The sequence below is a fragment of the Carya illinoinensis genome, chromosome 7 (assembly GCF_018687715.1).
Source record: "Carya illinoinensis cultivar Pawnee chromosome 7, C.illinoinensisPawnee_v1, whole genome shotgun sequence".
Taxonomy (NCBI): Eukaryota; Viridiplantae; Streptophyta; class Magnoliopsida; order Fagales; family Juglandaceae; genus Carya; species Carya illinoinensis.
Window position 1 is genome coordinate 3,048,690 of NC_056758.1, and position 19,359 is coordinate 3,068,048.

The 19,359-nt window shown below is 37.7% G+C and overlaps 3 protein-coding genes across 6 annotated transcripts; all 3 read right to left on the reverse strand.

The window, feature by feature from the left end:
* Positions 1-3,313: 3,313 nt before the first annotated feature.
* Positions 3,314-5,436, reverse strand: LOC122316984 (putative pectinesterase/pectinesterase inhibitor 22). Its single transcript, XM_043133858.1, has 2 exons — positions 4,243-5,436; positions 3,314-4,088 (listed from the first exon to the last, which is right to left on the reverse strand). Exons 1-2 carry the CDS (start codon positions 5,174-5,176, stop codon positions 3,418-3,420), a joined length of 1,605 nt encoding a protein of 534 aa, XP_042989792.1. The 5' UTR covers positions 5,177-5,436; the 3' UTR covers positions 3,314-3,417.
* A 308-nt stretch (positions 5,437-5,744) lies between these two features.
* On the reverse strand, positions 5,745-10,767 carry LOC122316983 (F-box/LRR-repeat protein 3). 2 transcript variants are annotated; one of them, XM_043133856.1, is made up of 7 exons: positions 9,922-10,767; positions 9,064-9,189; positions 8,753-8,857; positions 8,243-8,642; positions 7,882-8,011; positions 7,487-7,781; positions 5,745-6,250 (listed from the first exon to the last, which is right to left on the reverse strand). In XM_043133856.1, exons 1-7 carry the CDS (start codon positions 10,552-10,554, stop codon positions 6,005-6,007), a joined length of 1,935 nt encoding a protein of 644 aa, XP_042989790.1. In that variant the 5' UTR covers positions 10,555-10,767; the 3' UTR covers positions 5,745-6,004. The 2 variants fall into 2 exon arrangements, with proteins under 2 accessions (XP_042989790.1, XP_042989791.1); XM_043133857.1 differs by having other exon boundaries at positions 6,050-6,222.
* Positions 10,768-11,906: 1,139 nt separating this feature from the next.
* On the reverse strand, positions 11,907-17,152 carry LOC122316745 (glycine-rich domain-containing protein 1). Of its 3 annotated transcripts, XM_043133503.1 has the most exons (8): positions 16,841-17,151; positions 16,642-16,759; positions 15,877-16,257; positions 15,296-15,568; positions 13,275-13,786; positions 13,042-13,166; positions 12,637-12,797; positions 11,907-12,542 (listed from the first exon to the last, which is right to left on the reverse strand). In XM_043133503.1, exons 1-8 carry the CDS (start codon positions 17,035-17,037, stop codon positions 11,994-11,996), a joined length of 2,316 nt encoding a protein of 771 aa, XP_042989437.1. In that variant the 5' UTR covers positions 17,038-17,151; the 3' UTR covers positions 11,907-11,993. The 3 variants fall into 3 exon arrangements, with proteins under 3 accessions (XP_042989437.1, XP_042989439.1, XP_042989440.1); XM_043133505.1 differs by lacking the exon at positions 15,296-15,568; XM_043133506.1 differs by lacking the exon at positions 11,907-12,542 and having other exon boundaries at positions 12,653-12,802; positions 16,841-17,152.
* Between the last annotated feature and the right edge of the window lie 2,207 nt (positions 17,153-19,359).

Consider the following 19,359-nt stretch of genomic DNA (forward strand, 5'->3'; position numbering starts at 1 on the left):
TATTTGGATCATTCTAGACTCATCCGTACGGTGGGAATGTTGAGATTCGCCATCGGTAGAGTCAATCTGAACCGTCCACGTGTTGCAGATCATTTTGGGCTAGATCTACGCCAGTTGGAGTTCCATCGCGATGATCAAATAGTGATGACAAACTATTTGGATCATTCCGGATTCATCGGTATGGTGGGAATGCTGAGATTCACAATTGGTACATTCGATCTGAACCGTCCACGTGTTGCAGATCATTTTGGGCTAGATCTACGCCAGTTGGAGTTCCATCACGATGATCAAATAGTGATGACAAACTATTTGGATCATTCTAGACTCATCCGTATGGTGGGAATGTTGAGATTCGCCATCGGTACAGTCGATCTGAACCGTCCATGTGTTGCAGATCATTTTAGGCTAGATCTACGCCAGTTGGAGTTACATTGCGATGATCAAATAGTGCTGAAAAACTATTTGGATCATTCCAAACTCATCGGTACAGTGGGAATGTTGAGATTCACCATCAGTACATTTGATCTGAACCGTCCACGTGTTGCAGATCATTTTGGGCTAGATCTACGCCAGTTGGAGTTCCATTACGATGATTAAATAGTGCTGACAAACTATTTGGATCATTCCGGACTCATTGGTACGGTGGAAATGTTGAGATTCACCATCGGTACTTTTGATCTGAATCGTTCATAGTTGTAGATCAGTTGTGGGCTTGATCGTAGCCAGTCAGAGTCGTGATGGACTCATTTGTTTTGGGCTTAATCGCAGCCAGTTGGAGTCATGATGGACTCATGTGTTTAGGGCTTGATCGCAGCCAGTTGGAGTCGTGACGGACTTATTTGTTTTGGGCTTGATCGCAGTCAGTTGGAGTCGTGCCAGACTCATTTGTTTTGGGCTTGATCTCAGCCAATTGGAGTCGTGCCAGACTCATTGCTTTTGGGGCTTGATGTCAGCCAGTTGGAGTCCAATGTTGCTGGACTCAGTTCGTTTGGGCTTGATTTAAGCCAGTTGGGATCGTGAAGTTTGGGGAGCAAACTCCAGATCATTGGACGATGCTGATTAACTTGTTATATCAGCAGGTTTTTTGCAGTCATAAAACTCATGGAGCATAATGTTATTAAGATAAGAACCACAACGGATCTCATTGTGGCTTTCTTTGAAAAGCCAATTGCAAATAACAAAGTGTAAATGAAGAAACAGTTCAACTTCAGAAAAGGCAGAAGATACTATTGTTGCCCAATAGCATTTGACGTTGTGGTCAAAAGGTTGGGAGTTCATGAGAATGGCTGTGAGTAATTCTGCAAAGAAGTCAAACTTGAAGTTTCTTAATGTAAGAGATCTTATCCTAGATAAAGAGGTGCGCAAAAGAGATTCTGGTAAGATCTCGAGTTGTTGGTCCTGAATGTTGATAGTAAGGACAGAGGCAAGTCAAGATCTAGACAACAGATGACTCGCTAGAAATTGTGGCAAGACAGGCCATAAGAGACTGCTAAAATCAGGAGAAAATTGAGAATGATGCTGTAAATATGGTGACTGAAGAAATACATGGCGTTGCATTTCTTGCAGTGCACAATGCTGTTAAAGACAGCTTGAAGACAGCAGTCATTCAGTAGTATTTTCTCAAAAAGACATGGAAGGTCACGAATGATTCATTTGTCTTGGCTCGTGGTAATAGTCGTGTGAATGAGATGAGGAAGTAAAAGGAACTCAGTTTTACTTTTCCTCATCTAAACTTGAAGAAATCTCCCTAGACCACGACATGAAGCAAATGTGTAAGAGATGGGAACAAAACGTCAGATGTTCGAGGGATATCTACACCTAAAGTTGATGATTGCATGACTGCCAAGACGATCATACCTCCATGGTGGTTACTACCTTAAATTATATCTTGCTGAATGAAGGTAGTGAACTACGGTATGAAGAAAAATCTTGCAAGAAGGGAGATTATGCAAGTCAGAGATTGCATACAAGATGGGCACATGCGACTAAAGACAGCAGCAGGATGATGAGTCAGTCAAATCAGAGATGGAGACCTTAGCAACAGGTTCTCTGATTTCCAGTGCAGTGGGATATGTGTTGCCCTATATAGATGTGTTGATTAAGGGCATTGTACGTGATAAACTAAAGTTATGCATCACTTTAGTTAGTCTTCTAAGATGAAGACATGAGTTGTAAAATTGTATAGATGATAAGGGATCATGCTAGAGATAGAGACTAGTATGTTGAAAACCAATTTCCAAGTTGGAGATTGGTGTGATTGTAGGATTATGGAGTCTGGTTTGAAAGCTATAAAGGTACCAGACAGATTGTTCACTCGGATGTGGCTCGAGTGAAGCTCAGTTCGCTCAAGGTGTGCATGAGTGCGGACTCATGGACTCGAACAAAAGAAGAATCCAAGAGAATTGAGATTGTGCAGTAAAGCACTTATAAATCTCCTCTGAAGAAAATCCCTTGCAAGGTCCTTGGATGTAGACGATGCGAATGCATTTGAAGATGCATTTGGAGAGGCATTTGGACATCCATTTGAAGACGTACCTGCAGATGCATTTGATAGCAGAAATCTCTCATTTCAAAGAAAGAGGTGCATTCATTTGAAGAATGAATCAATTTACAATCAGCCTAATATGGCACACTTGAGTGGAGGGGGTGATTGTTGAAAAACCACCTGTACTGTGAAAACAGAGAGAAGCACCGTTCTCTCCCTTGGCATATTAGGCACCTCCCACAGACACCCACAGTGTCTGCACCTCCATTTCTTCCGTAAATCACTCCATCGAAATTGTAAGTTGTAGGCTGCTCTCCTATAAATAGGAGAGCTTAAGTGTGCAGAAAAATTCATCCTCACTACGGTGAGAGATCAAGGGGCGGTGGGCAGAAGAAAGACAGTGGGACAAGAGAGAAAGAGGGACGTGTGAGAGATGAGAATTTGTAGATTTTTGTAAATCTTGTACAAATTCTATAAAAGAGGCTCCAGTGGACGTAAGCAATTTGCTGAACTACTTAAATATCATCTTGTGTAATTTTTGGACTGGCCGGAGGTGCAACATAATCATCATCGAGCTTATTCATTCTACGTACGTACCAATCCAAAGGACAAAGCTCGATGGTAAAGGCATATAATTGTCCGTGATAAAGGCAGCTTCGGTCTGACCGTATGTTGGGCTTGTTTCAAGCTAGCTAGGATGGATCGAATCAATCAGATCGATAAGGTTGGCTTGGGCTAGATTAATTTCCATACTTAATTCCAAATTAGCATTCAGAAAGCGACAATGTTAATGTGTTGTGATTTGAGCAAATGACCGTAGACATAATCTGTGCACATTAAACTAAATAGTACCTTTATTATTTTCCATGCATTAATAGAAAACCATGGAAATTAGCACATATGATAAAAGGACTAACAACATTTACAATAACTTAATTGCTCAAACCCGCTGTGAACCTGACGCCTGTAGCCGGCAGCCATGATCGCCCATCGATGAACCTCCCGGCAGTAAAGAAACTAGCAGTGGCCGCATCCTGAATAACGTGATAACCCGGCCATTTGATCCGCCCGGAAAGCGATGCCCCAGGCCCATAGTTCTTGTACTCACCGTACCACAGAGTGCTCAGGGCAAAGTTCCCATACCACTCGAGCCACCCTCTTGGCTGGACTAGACCACTCATATAAGTGTTCATGAAAACAGTCCTAGAATATTGCTTCCATGGCCGCCCTAGATAAGTTGGTTGGGTAGCAAAAATATAGCTATCTTGGAATGAAAACCCAGTGCTCTGATGTGGGTTTTTCCTGCCTTGGGCCGTGACTGTGACCTTTTGTAGTGGTAGTGGTACTCTGGTGAATATTTTGCAATTTTGGAGGACGGCTGCCCCATTGCCAAAAATGAAGTCTATGGTCCCATAGATGCTGCATTCACGGTAGAATTGGCGGAGAGAGTGAGCATAGAGGGTGTCTTGGTGCCCTTCCATGCTGCAGCGGTAGAAGGCGGATTGGTCGGAGACGACACGGACTGCGACAGCTTGATGGTTTTCTGGTCCAGCCGTGTTTTGGAATGTCATGTCCCTGGCAATAAATCCCTTCCCGGAGATGGCTACAAGCATATAACATCGTGAACAAATTAAGTACAATCATTAATCATTTTGCATGCAAGGAAAGAAAAGCTTTTGGAACATGAAGTTTTTGTGTTTTATGTGCCATATTAGGTCAATACAAAAGAATAACAAAAAAAAAAAGGCAATACGTACCAACAGTGGCAGTTCGAAATGTTGTCCATCCTTGCATGAAATGCCGATTGCCTGTCACAATTGTCTGTCCCATCCCATCCCCGACAAACATAATATTGGTTTTCTTCTTCTTCATATCTATGTTCTCCCTGTAAACTCCCTTCTTCACGTATATTATAAACCTCCTATTACTATAGCTTGGAGCTGCGTTAATGGCTTCTCCAATTGTACGATAACGACCACTTCCGTCCAATGAGACAACGGCATCAAAATGCATGGCATGTGGGTGAGACTTGAGAAGTTTTTGATCTCCTTCCGTCATCCAATTTGGAAAACCCGTACTTTTCTTGGTCGTGATATTTCTAGTTGGTTTGAACGGTAAGCTATGTAGTTGAGTGTACAAAGCCAAAACATTGCCAATAAGCTGCGTCACTTGTTTCAAGCTTCCGCTTATGAAACGTTCGACGTGTCTATCTGTGCCCTCAAAGCCTTCGATGCAGGTGTCCTGGTTGCTCAGTGCAGCACTCAGCCAAGCTTTTAGATTTCCTTCATAATGATCGCTCTTTAAACCCGCTCGAATGTTCTTCATCTCGGATAAAGACCATGCCAATTCGGTGACCGAAAAATCGAGAAGTTCTTTACAATCCTCGATTGCTATTTGTTCACGATAACTGAACGACAAAGCAGTGAACCTAGTCATCTTTTGGATGGCTAACCTCGCTTCATTGAGTGTATTTCTAAGGGCAGCACTCAGGATCGAATTTGTAGAATTTTCAGATGTTTCCAGCTCGGCCTGCAAATTTGTGAGGCATGAAGAATGATTGTCAACGTTGGTGCAAGCTTGCATCATCAGGGTTTGCACGGTTTGGTCTGGTTCTTTTGAGGAGGGTCCATGGGAGAGAGCTTGAAGGTGAGGCAAAAGGACGAGAATTAGAAGAAAATGGGCAAAGGCCATGCTGTAACTTTGGCTATGATAAGGGAGGAGAAAGGAAGATGTTTATGGTTCTTTTGATCAAAGAAAAAAGAACATACATATTTATAAATGAAGGCATGAAGGATTGTTTGCTTTCAAAGAAATGGTTATCTTTTGAGTTCTAAAGCTGTACCTTCTTTTATGCTTTTTCCCAAGACAAAGTTCAAGCTCTTATGCTTTCTTTCGATAGCATGGCCTAAATATTCCGTCCTATGGCTGAGTAGAATGCTTCTATAACTGGTATTCCCTATCGCTTGCTGCGTATTGCACAATGAAGGGATCCTTGCTAAGATTACATTTCCAACAATCATAGTCGAGCACTATAAGTCTTGAAGCCGAGGACCTCATTCACATTGTTATGGTATATAAAAGCATCACAGAGAGCACTTAGCTAACAGGGAATATGAAAATATATATACACAAGTTTTGCATCTCACCTCATTTCTAAACAAATATGCTACAAATTGGCCATTTGGCAAGCTTTAGTACCATGGAAAGAAAGAAAGAAGAAATGTCCAATCGGGCAGGGGATCCTAAAAAAAGTGAAATATGCGGAAAAAAGAAAAAGAAAAACAATTTTATTCCGTTATATTATAGTCTATTCTAGCCACTTAAACGTCAAAAAATTATTTTGGGAAAACCCCTTTCTCAAGAGAGGAACAGGGAAGCTGATTCGTGAAACTCACTGAAACTTCTCCATGATCTTCAAGAAAACCGATGACCAATGGTTGTTTCTGACTTGCAAATATGCCTTGAGATATTAAAAAAATAAAAAAAAAATAAAAAGAATATTAAAGAAAAGAGAAAAGCTTAATCCCAACTAAACATGCAACCCCTCGCATGCAGTGTCTCAAGTGTCTCTGAAGAAAGTACAAGTCTGAGGCGAGAATTTAACTTGAGCTTTCTGATCCGGACAGAGCAGGCCCTAAGTGCAAGCTCAAACCCCTTTACTGTGACTTTCGAGAGATGCACTAGCTTGGCATCTTGTAGCCGTGTTAGATTACCCATCACCATGCACAGCCCCACATCTGACACAGCACAATAGCTCATATTTATCTGCCACCATTAATATGGTTCAGTTAAAACCCCTCCCCAAAAATCCAAAATCAAGGGATTTTGCCATTATTCATCGGCAGTCGACAGACATGCATTTTATGAATCTAGATACAGATATGCACCCTGACTATTTGACAATAGAGTTCAAGTGGAAAAAAAAAACAGGTGACTTTGATTTATAGTAACCACTAATAACTTCAAATTCTCACTTTTTTATTGTTGTTCTCAGCAAACATGCTACAAACATATGTCACCTTATAATAGATTGCAATTATAAGGATGCTATTTAATTTGCAGCTCTAAAAAAGGCATTTTATACAGGAAGTTGTTGCTGTATTTGATGCAAATACTTTTGTAGTATTTACTTTTTATTATTTGAATTTATACAATATTAATTTGCAACATATTAAACTTTTTTTTGATAGGTATTTGCAACATATTAAACTAGAGACTCCAATCTTAAAGCTAGTTACTGAGCTTGATTTCATTTGAATTCTTTGAAGTTCGGATAAGTCAAAAGAGGAGACTCCACTGGGAAACGGTAGTGTATAAACATTTCTCACTTAAAAATATAGGTTAAGGACTTAATACAGGCAGAAGGGGGTTGTTTAGCAGCGAGTATCTCAATTTATAGTGGGATGTGAATGTAATCAATTGGTTCAAAGCATGGATCCCCCAGTGGCTTTTGAGAGCTGCACTGCTGAAGAGGTTAAAAGTTGCGTATCATGGGTGCCTAAATGATATTGCAACACTTCGCAGGAAGGAAGCTAACACAAAGTTGCTCATCAGATCTGGTAGGTCAACTGTTCTTAGTGTTCTTTCTGATGTCCCTATCTTTACTTTGTCCTTTCAATATCTAGGTTTTGTTTTCGACAGATAAAACATATACGCAATTGAATTAATGGGAAATGAGATTCACTTAAAAACACCTTCAAAATGCAAGACCAAATAATGGAACACTTGTAATGCATTTATCATAGGCCTTACAATGTTATCACACCATTTGTGTTTCGAATTCCGATAAACTCCCTGGCCCCTAATCCTTGATATCATTGTCACATGCAGTGTCTCTCTATAGATAAGGTTCCTAGAGATGGTTTGCTGCAATTCTCTCACAAATTGTTTGTTATTATTTAGTGTCTCACTATGCTCGGTGGTTATGTTAGTCAGGAGTAGTCTCTATCCTTATTTTTCTGTGAATAAAACTGCATTTAAATTCGAAAGAAGGGAGCATACCTGCCGCATGTTCCGTGAGTAGTAGGCAAGTGCCCAGAAACCAGAGTCATCAATCTTTTCACAATGTTTTAAATCCAATTCTGCCAGTCTCTTACACCCAGCTGCAACTGCTGTCAAACCCACACTTGTGATGTTGATGAGCCCACGCATCTCTAGGTCAGAGAGTTCCTTAAGATGGCCAATATACTGCATCCCCCTGTCGGTAACTCCATTGCAGTAGGACAAGTTCAGCTTCATCAATTTCTTGCAACCATTTGTTAACGCAGCTAATCCATCGTCTCCTATACCTGTACAGCTGGAACCCAAAATATATATAGATCGACTGATAAGAATTCACCAAGACTATTTTCTCTACTCTCAATTCATAAATAAAAGGAATCCAGGGCTTGAATTACCGGTATAAATCGAGTTCACTAATTCTTGTACAGTTAAAAGCGATATAAGCCAATCCTTTGTCTGATATGTTTGTGCACAGTCCTAATTTTAAGCATAAAAGTTCTGAGCATCCAGACAAATATTTGAGTCCTGCAAATAAGAAGAGAATTACACTCAAAAACAATTCAAACATAATTAGAACTTGAAATAATTGGAACAGCGTGACAATCTATTTGAACAAGTATACTACTAGTGCATGCAAAAGATAATGAAACAGATTCAGGATCCGCATGTATATTAACTACCTTTTGTATAAGCAATGAAGGTAGATTAACCATATTTAATATGACAATACGTAAAGGATAAAATTTGAAAGCTTACCTTTGTCATCTACGCCAGAGCAATCAGTCAGATCAATCTCCTCAAGTCCCAAACAACATGATCCAAGCTGATTGAGACTCTTCTCGGTGACTTTATCGCAAGACTCTAACTTTAGGCACACAAGCTTCCAACAAGATTTTGCTAAAGCTGAAATTGCTGCATCAGTGATAGAACGGCAACATGTTAGATTGACAATCTTCAAATCCACACAGCCAGATACTAGCTGCATGATGCCCATGTCGGTCACCCCAACACATTTGCTCAACCCAATTTCCACCAACGACTTGCAATTGGAGCTGATGATCTCGAAAATTGAGTCAGAGACTCGAGCCCCATCAATTCTTATTGTGTTTAGATTCTTCAAGTCCTTCAAGCAGTGGAGAACCGTTGCCGGAAGCCCCTGAAGGAAATCACAAGGTTCAAGCATTAACAAGATACACACAGATACACACGCACATATATATTAGGGAAACCAAATACATGCACCAAATAGCTAAGAATATTACTCACCAAGAGACAGTATCCAGCATTGAGCTGCAGAAGACCGTTATGTCCTCTTGCTACAGATTGTAAACTAGAGGAAGTCAGAAATTCACATCTAGATACGTCAATCACCTGCAGCCCTTGGAAAATAAATAGTTTACAATTAAATTGATTATTTTCAACCCTATGTGTTACAATTAATACTCATAATTGTGAATATCAGCTCAGAAAAAGGTTATTTACGAGTTAATCATTTATTTTCTAATTGTTTGTTAGGCTGAATTGTCTATTTTCAAACCTATTTGTAAAATATGGTGCCCAATTATAAAGTATCTCACCTGTAGCAATGGGCATCTATTTTCTAGAAATTGTAATCCAACATCATCTACAAAAGGGCATCCCGACATAGCTAAAACCTCCAGTTTCGGCAGAGAAGCAATTGAACGTAGAGATTCACTTGTAAGCTGAAACCACGCCACGCAGCATATTTAACCAAAAACAAATAAATAAAACACGTAGCATTTAGATTGAAAAAGTTTGCCAACAAAAAAAAAAAAAAAAATCAACGAAATAAACAATTCAACATGTTGTCGTGTCTGCTTCTAGCATGCTGTTTGATCACCTATATATGATGTCCTCACTTGGGTTGGGTAGATAAACCATAAGATTTAAGTATTTCTTCAACTTGTTTAAGATTCGTCTTCCATGTTCTTTGTTAGGATGCTGAGTAAGTGGAAGACAGGAAGTGGCAGAACACTATCGAAAAAAAAAACAGAGGATACTGGGAAAAATTGCTCTCAAACTAAATCTTTTTTTTAATAATTAAAAAAAAAAAAAAAAAAGGATAAAAAAGAGGCAACTAGTGGAACTCGTACTCCTTGGCCCGAGCTTCTATATACGTGAAGAGAGATATACACTGGAATGACACATGAAGAAAACTTCAAACTAGAAAAAGTTGATCAGAAACAAAGAGCTAAAAACCAGAAAAATACAAAGTAATAAGAGAAAAACAAATGTTTCACTTTCCTGACTAGAAACGGACATCAAAATGGAAACGTACCCCCATGTTACGAAAAAGTTCGAAATATCAATCTCAAGCACATATAAAAACTCTAATTTCAGTCCAAATATCCACATTTTCAAACCTTCCACCATTTCCAACTCTTCAAACAATTAAAGAGAGAGAAAAAGTAAACCTTGAGATACGAAACATCAAGAGACTTCAAGTCCAGACATTTCTTGCACAAAAGATCCACACCCAGATCGGATATCTCCATGCACCACTTCAAGCTCAGCCTTTCCAGCTTCCCACACCCAACCGCTATCCTTGCCAACCCAACATCGGTGACCCCCAAGCACTTGTCCATCCTCAGCTCCCTCAGGCCTTTGGCACACGATATCGCCGAGGCCTCCATGTCCCCGTAACCCCAGCAGTATGACACGTCCACCGCCTCAAGACGCGGACACGCCCGAAACAGCAGCTCCAACCCAGAGTGTCCCAACCCGGTTGCGCGACTAAGCGTGAGCCGAGTCAAGCACCGAGTCCAATTCAGCCATTCAGGCCGGCTCAGTAGGAGCGAAATGGCCCCATCTTCGATGCGTGGGCAGACGGAAAGGTCGAGGGAATCTAGGTTCGTGTACTTGAAGAGAAGGCACTGTAAAAACTCGAACCTGAGGATTCGGAGGGATCGCCTACTAACCAAGTCGACTCGGAGGAAGTCCTTACAGACGATTCTCCACGTCTTCCGGTCAGAATCAGATCCGAGTCTGGTATAAACCCGGACAAGTAAGTCTTCGGTTAACACAGAAAGCAATGATATGGGCGACATTAAAACGGCAAGACGAGGTGGAGGTGGAGGTGGAGGAGGAGGAAATCGATCCCGGTAGGTAGTTACGGAGAGACAGCTTCTACCAATCCAGGATCATTAGCAGGGACACTCTGTTTGCTCCGGGTTGGTGAAGAAAATCTGAGCTTGCCTGAGATCAGAAAGGAACAGCCGAGAGAGAGGGAGGTAACGTTGAGAAATAGCTGGGTGTGGGAAATTGACCATGGTTGTATATATGTAAACACAAACAAAAACTAGTTTGACTTTGGTGAGGTGGCACAGAACTATTGGTTAAAGGAGCGGCCCGGCCAGTTCCTCGAAAGCGGAGCGTTTAAAAAATTAACGGAGTACTGTTATGTACGGTACCGTTAATGGGTCCCACCAAAAAACCGTACCTATCTTACTTTGACTATCGAGATCTCCGAAAAAGAACCAAGTGTTTAAATCCAATCCAATGGGCTGGAGTGGGACAGACCACAGCCACCTGCCCCTCCGTATTTTCAACGCAATTATGGTTAATAAGCGCTTGTTTGGACGTTGAGTATGAATTGGAAAAAAATGTTTAAAAATGTTTTTTGAAACGAATTCCTTACAGATTTTGTAAAGAGTAATAATAATTATATTCGTGAAAAATATAAATATTATATATTTATTTTATAAAAAATTAAAACTTTTTATTAAAAAATTAATTTTTTAAAATAATTTTATATTTATTTATTTTTTTCAAAATGATTATATACCGTTTACACAAACATAACTCTTTTTTGAATTTATGTTTCCATTCAAGATATTTTTAGATAGTAAAAATTAATGAGAAATATCTTGGGAAAATTTTATTATTTAAGTTAATTTTTTTAAAAAAGAAAATATAATCCAATCCAGTATATTTGACCAAAAACAAAAAATGATTGGTCTAAAAAAACAGTTATCAACAAAGTAATTTAATATTGTTATTAGTATTTTACAAAAATTATTTGGTTGTTTTTCAAATATGCATGAACGCTGCTTGAAAAGGAAAAGAAGTAGATAATTCAATGTAAAATTTTACAGCCATGAAAGAAAAATCCAGACAACCTCTCAAGCCTTTATATTCCCTGTTTTATTTCCTTTATTTCAACAATCCATGTTTTTTTCATTGTTTTGTCTCCACAAGTTTCAAATACTTTGCTCACATCACTCCCTGTCTTAGCCGTTTGGTCAAAAACTTTGACAGAAAAGTGTTGACTCCTCATACTAAAAAAATAAATAATTGAGTCCAATGGTTTTTAGAACATGAGATATATCACTGGGTGACAATTGAGTTTCCCATCTAATTAAATAAAAAACTGCAGGATCATGGACAAAAACACAAGAAATTGCATGCAAATCAATGCAAGAATCTGTATGGATTTTATTCATTAATGTAAAAATTACTGACACAAACAAAATATAAATTCATCGTCTCATTTTAAAATCCCTCGCTTGTACAAGTCATCACTACCTTCCACAGGTGAGTAATTCAGAGCTGGTTGCCTTGTGATGAGATCAGCTCCATCTGTTCCCATCAGTACTGCCTTGGCATTCCAGTACCAAGGTTGAAGATGAGGTGAAGAAATAGAGGAGGAATATGAAGAAGGATGAAGTGTTACAGAACCCCAATCTCTAGCTCCAAGCTTTGCCTCCTTTAATCTTCTCCTGGTTAACAAGCACCCCAGATCTTCCTTTTTCATCTTCGATACACTTATGAGTATCGAAAGACACAGAAGAAGGGCCAATGCTGCATCCTCTTCAGCCAACAATTCAGCCACCAATAGCTTCCAATTTAAAAGAGCCGTTGCTTTTCCAGTTGGGTTTTCCTCCGTGAACCTAACAATCGTTACAAACCCTTCCTCCTCTTCATCTTCCTCTCCATCTTCGTCTTCCTCATTTTGATTTTGGATTTCTTCGTCTTTGCTCTCTGACTTGATGTTCTTCACCTGATAATGCATTTTTCGCCCTTTCAGTAGCTTCACCTGCCACAAATGATTGATTAATTACCTAAATTATGGGCCAAATAATCTAAAATGTATAAAATCACATGATAGCAAGAGAAAATTTCCACCCAACTGAGGATTCAGGAGATGCTTGATTTCCCAGGTAGAAACACAGGCTTGATATAGATGTAGATGATTCCCACCCAATCATTAGTTCATCTCCTGTTGAAAAGTTCCATGCAGCTTTCCATTGTTCTGGTGGTTCTTTTGGTGTTGCCGTTGCAATCACTTTCTCTGTACTAGATGGCAACAATGACAGAAAAAGTGTTTACAATTGGATTCTTAGGAGACGTGAACAGAAGGGGCGGAATTAAGGTTTATGATCCATTAAGAAGCCAACATCTTCATGGACTTCGGTTTATTATAAAAACCATATATGTTTATGGTCTATTTTCACAAATGACACACATAATAGGAACGATCATTTTTAAACACTTTTATGTTTATGGTATCGTTAATTTATTTATATACAACATACCAGGAGCTCTACCAATGGAACCAGCAACATAAGACCATGAACCTTCACGTATCTCTATAATCCTATCCTCCCATTTCACAGGTGAGGGAGTTTCACCTCCTCTTCTCCAAAACCCTCCTCCAACCCTACAATTTGTATTCAAATTGTTTTAATTAGTAAAAGACAACAACATCATTATATTCTCTATTGAAATCCCTATTCGAAGAGTACAGGTAGAAGTTTTGAAAGTTCACCTCATTCGCACAACAAAACACTCTCTTCTTGCATGATCAAGAACAGTTTTTGACAACCAACGGCCTTCTTGAGGCCGATACCTATTCATTCTGAGAATCAAGTCGGATATCATTGCACCTGAATCATCTGTGACTCTGTCAGGGACACATTTCAACAAGTATGGTGCTTGAACTGGTGGAGTAATTGAAGCAACAATTCTAACTTGTTGAGAGACTTCTCGTTCCAAAGTTTGAGAGGGTGCTCTCAATAATTCATTCCAATGGAATGTAACAGTCCCTTGCAGGCTACTTCCTTTAAAACAGTGGCCACCTTGGCGAAAAATCTCAAGTACGACTCCCTTGGTTCCAAACTCACAACAGAGATTCCAAGACTTTTGCCAAGAATCATAGTGGAAGTTGGATATGCTTTTATCAAGCTTCAACTCCTTGTGACCTCTTAACATTCTAAGACGAAGAAATTCCCATTTAACATTCTGTTGCGTGGCCAAGTTAAGCTTTACAAACAAACAGACCTGTGTTCAAAATAACAGCAATGATTTCACCAATGTAGACAAGAAGTACCTCCATTTATGTTTGTTGAGGAACAAAAGGACATTTCTTCAATGATTGGTATAAAAACTAACATTATTAGATTGAAAAGCCTCTAATTGAATAATTAAATCTTATTGATTAACCTGATATATCACACACATGAAACCATGATTCAATAAATAGAGCTCCCATATGAACTAACTAATCATGTTTAATTAGACTGCTTATCATTGGACTTTATTCACAATGTAGAACCCACAGCAGTATGACGAAGTGGAGCACAAATTCATGAATGTAAAGCCATAAGAAAGAACTTTGAAAAGCAGCATTCTAATATAAAATAATTAGCTATTCTCATAAGTCTTTTTTGATAAGTAATTAGCTATTCTCTTAAGTCCCCCAAATAAGTTAAAAATCTAGATAAAAAAACAATATTTTACATATATTTTTACTTATTAGTGAGAAAATGTTCTTCATCACTTCATTGTCTCCCAATGCATCAATAGTTTCACCAACTATTTATGAACCTCTGAAATCCTCTTGCATCGTTTTTTTTATCAGTAACTATACTCTTATTTTCCAGTGTTCTTGAAGGTACATTCTTTATAGGTCACTAGGCAAAAAATAGACTTTTCCAATTATCTGCACAGTACAAAAGAAACTACGATCTTTTTGTTATTCCCAGAATGGTGAAGTTCACATATTGACACTAGCTCAAGCTTCCACTGATGTGATGCTCTTGTATGAGGAATTCGTTCATCTAAAGAACTCTATAAGCACCTTCCCATGTTCTCTGCCCTTGAGTTTGTTATGGGGCTTGCAAGGTTAACAGCACCTTCCCATATCCACTAGACAAGATGATAAAAACTTTGGTATTGTCCTAAAATATTCTTCCAATTAAAAGATCTAAGCTTGCCTGCTGGCTGCTACTAATCCGGGTTAGACATTACAAGATTAATCAAGAACGTTTGCCTCATCGTTGAAGCATTGCTCTGGCACGTAACTTGTAGCATTACATGGCTTGTTTTCAGATATAGGAACTATAAAGAACCAGCAAGTAGCTTTGGTCAAAGAGGGGAAAGAATCACCCGGGAAAGAAACTGTAATTGCAGTTAGTGTGCCCAACAGAACTTGCAAGAGGACTTCAACAAACAAAATGCCAAAAATTTCTCAAGCCAGAAACTACCTTACACAAACGGCTAAAGTTTCGCTGTAAACTATGAAAAGTATGGGTTACGGTGGGGGAAAAGAAGAAACTAAAGACATCTTTAATAAGAAAGAAGATCTAAGTTATCTTGCTTGAACTGAAAGGGCGCAGACTTAAAATTACCACTTCCCACTATCAGAATTGATGGAACTCAAAATGAAATAGATTAAAAGGTTCTAAATTGAAGTGGGTGTAGGCATCAAGTTGTGGTCCTTAACAGGAATGTAATTTTCAAGACAATGTCAAACAAAACACTTAGAATAAAAAGAGAGTGCCCAATAACCTCAAGTAAAAACCTAGGTAGCATGGACTTGTACTTGGTGTTAACATCTGTATCAGACACCTCCCAGTGAACTGGCGATTTGACTGAGGCAGTTATCTCCGATTTCAAGGCTATCTCTCCACCAGCTTTTTCATATGGCTGATCAAATGCCGTCTCCCACAACATCTTTGTCTCTTTTACCTCTTTTTCCTTCACACTTTCCCACACAGTCACCACCTTCCCCATATCACCCTCCATTTCCTTCAAGTCCTCTGCGTATAGTGTTGGGTAGCTCTGATATATTCCACACCATTAAAAATTAGAGCTGTACTCCTACTCGGTACACTTGATTGAGAAAAGGCACGGGAATTTGATTATATGAAGCATTTTAAAAACAAATCAAGAAAGAAGATATAATTTAGACATATACCAAAATTTAAAAAAAAAAAAAAACATTAAATGAAAATATAGTTAACCCAATAAAAATAATTTCTCCAGGTCTGTTTTCTTTACCTCCTGAGTAATAAATACTGTCATTTTGAGTCTTGACTATAAAACTGCTGTAAAACCAAAAGAAAAACCCAATGATAAGGAAAACCAACCTGATGTGTCAGCCACATTAGTAGGATGTCTGATGCAGGCACGAAACGAGAACACTCATCAGAAAATCTCTGCACCATATGCAAAAATCCCTTGTACCTATGCCTTGCTGCAATTAAGTACACAATTTCAGACCTATATGCCTCTGAAAACTTGGAATACAAGAATCTATGTTTTGTGACTTCCGCCAATAGCTCTTCGTCTGTGACAGCTGGGATTCGCACATCTAAATCGGTTTCATTCTCGAATGGCTCAGATGGGTATTTACGACTCCAAATTTCTTTGCATCTCATCAATGCATACTCTTCGTTCCCTTCATTAAAAATTGCCGGTTTACCAATGAGTTTTGAGAACTTTAACTCGCAATATTGCCTGTAACTCACCTGAAAAATGGTGTTTTTAACTTCAACTTCTTATTGATATCTATATAATTTGAAATTAAAGAAATTCAAAAATCTTAGTATCTTACATGGAGTAACTGGAAGATTTAAAGAAAAGAAAAGTCCCATATGTTACTTGTGAAATCCCATGTTGTCTTGTTTCCGATTTACACTTTTTCCCGTGACTAGTGCAACTGTGCATGTGGTTTCTTAAGCCAAAGGTATGGTTAGCTCAGTTTAAGATAAATTACTTATTTTCTCTTTTAGTCCAAGTTGTTTCGAGGGTCCAACATATCGGCGTTACTTACAAAACGCTAAAAAAAAAAACAGACGACTTTATTTTCTTTTGTCATGCTTTCTCAGGAACCAAACGGAACTTTACTTTACCGGGTTCAAAGTGTGGCAAAACCAAACCCACTCGACATCAAGAGGAGGAAGGACCAAAGGAGGCGTTGACCCCACCACCGTCAGATCAGAAACCAACGGCATCCACAGCTCATTGTACCTGTAAAATAAACCAACACTTATAAAATCCACCGTCCGATCAGATCACTTCAACAGAAAGCCTACACTCGTCCGTTGAGACCTTCTTATAGCTTCAACAACTCTCGCTTTCTCATGAAGCCACCGAGTATCAGCCACAATCCTCAAGAACTCGATATTTCGCCTGGCAGCTGAGACGAGATCTACCCCAACTAGCATCGCTTCCACTTCCCGTATCCCGCCGAGGTTTCTTCCCGACGTGTTACCGGAAATTCCGGAACCGTTACAACTATCCGACATGAGGCAGGGACAGAGAGACGAGGAGAGCGAGATCCGCGACCAAGCTAGAAACTTAGCTCGTTGAATGATGGAGGAAAGTATTCACGAGTCACGACAAAAGAAAGGAATATAATAATTGGAGCTCAAAGAAAAGAATATAAACACGACACGGGGAACAAAGACAGATGGGAAAGATTAATTACGACGTGGCATTTGATATTTTTAAGGTTGGGGAACATTAAGCCACATGGTAAGTTTTTGTCGTGGGGCGTTAGACAGGAAAAAAAAATGTTCATTTTTCACGTCACTTTATCTCAGTAACATTTTTTTCATGATCGCTTACTTCAATTACGCTATAAATTTTAAATAATTTTATTTATTAATTGTTTTAAATAATCAATTAATTGAAAATGTTAAAATGTAAAATAAAAAATAGTATTTCTCTCAAATAACTTTAATTATGTCACTTAAAGTACCTTTTGAAAATGAAATCAATAAAAATTATTGAAAAGATTAATTTCATGAACACGAATGGACTTATTGAAATAGATTGGACTTCGAACTATATATTAATTTTTATGGGGCAAAAATTATTAATTCAAAAACACTTGTGAAATTGTATAAAAAAAAAAAAACACTTGTGAAATTCTTCATAGGATTTATTGAAGGGTGGCTCTAACTAAAAGTATATAATATTATTAAAAAATACTTATTTAATTATTAAATATTTTAAAAAAATAGTTGGATCTCCTTTTGTAGCAGAGACAATTGCATTATGGAGAGCTTTGACTCTGTGCGAAGAATTAAATGTATGGGAAGCCGTTTTTGAGGGGGATGCGCTGGGTGTTATTCAAGCTATCAACAGCAAGGAGGAATCATGGGAATGGAGCGGGCAATTGATTGAAGATATAAGAGGTATACTAGTAAATAGACCTTTATGGAAAATACAGCATATATACAGAGAAGGTAACAAACTAACTCATTTTTTAGCTACTTTTGCTTACAATGTAAAGGAGGAACAAGTGTGGATAGAAGATGGCGCTAAGGGTTATTTCAGTTTTTTTTTACAGGATAAATTTTGTAACGACAATAGTTGATCAATAAAGAAGGTGATGTTTGTTTTCAAAAATATATATATATATATATTTAAAAAAAATATTAGAGGGAGCAACCAGCATTTTCCTTTATTGAATGCCAAGAAATTGAGGGGATCTTAGACACCAAAATGACTCAAAACGTGGGGTCCAGGTCCACGTTTTACCCACGGCACAAAAATAATCGAATCGTACTGAAATGCCAAAAGTCAAAAGTGTAAAGGATGATGAGGTAAGTGAGCACTCAAAAAAGGAACAGGGCAGCAAGCGGTGGAGTTGGTGGACAATTTTGTTTTCTATATATCTTTTGTGAATAATTTTATTTAAATGTTTTTATATTCTAATTTTATTTTTATATAATATCATATGACAAATTAATTAAAATAAAGCTTGTATGTCGCTTATAGTTGACTGTTATGTACAATATATCATTGGGTAATTTTTTTTTTTTTTACTTAATAATTAAGAAAGTAATTTTAAGTGTATTGGTATATTTTTTTATTTTTTAAAAATATTTAAATATATTAAAAAATATTAAAACAAAAATGAAAAACAAAAAACAAAAAGTGACTAGTTGTATAAATGAACGGTGCTATTCAGGCGACAAAGTAGCACTGCTCAATTAATTATGCCGATTCTCCAAATAAGGCATTGCCACTTGCCCACCATGCACCTAATTACACTAATTAACTAATCCACCATGTTTTAAAAATATTGTTTTTATTTTAGATTTTATCATCTTCAATTAAAATAGATGATCGATATATGTGTTATATATATTTTAGTGCATTTTTAAATAATTAACTTATGAAAGTACTAAACATATGTATTTTAATATATATATATATATATATGAATTATGAGGCCAGATGATAAAATCAAAGATATATTAATAATATATAGCATTACTATTGATCTATTCAGTATTCTTTTCTTCATTGGTGCATGGATTATTTATCAGTGGCAAAAGGATACCGAAGGGTTGTGTTCTCTAATATCGTCCCAGTTAACAAAACTAACTAATTTTCTTTACCAGCTAAAGGGAACCGGAGAGTTTTGTTCTCCTTGTATCGAAGTCCTAAAGAAAAATGATAGATATATAATTATTTTTATAATTTTTTTTATAATTATATTTTAAATTAAGGATATTTTGTAAAATAATTTATAAAAATAATATCACTTTACATAAATATCTTCATTTTAAAATACAATTTTATAAAAAGTTATAAAAAGAATTGTATATATATCA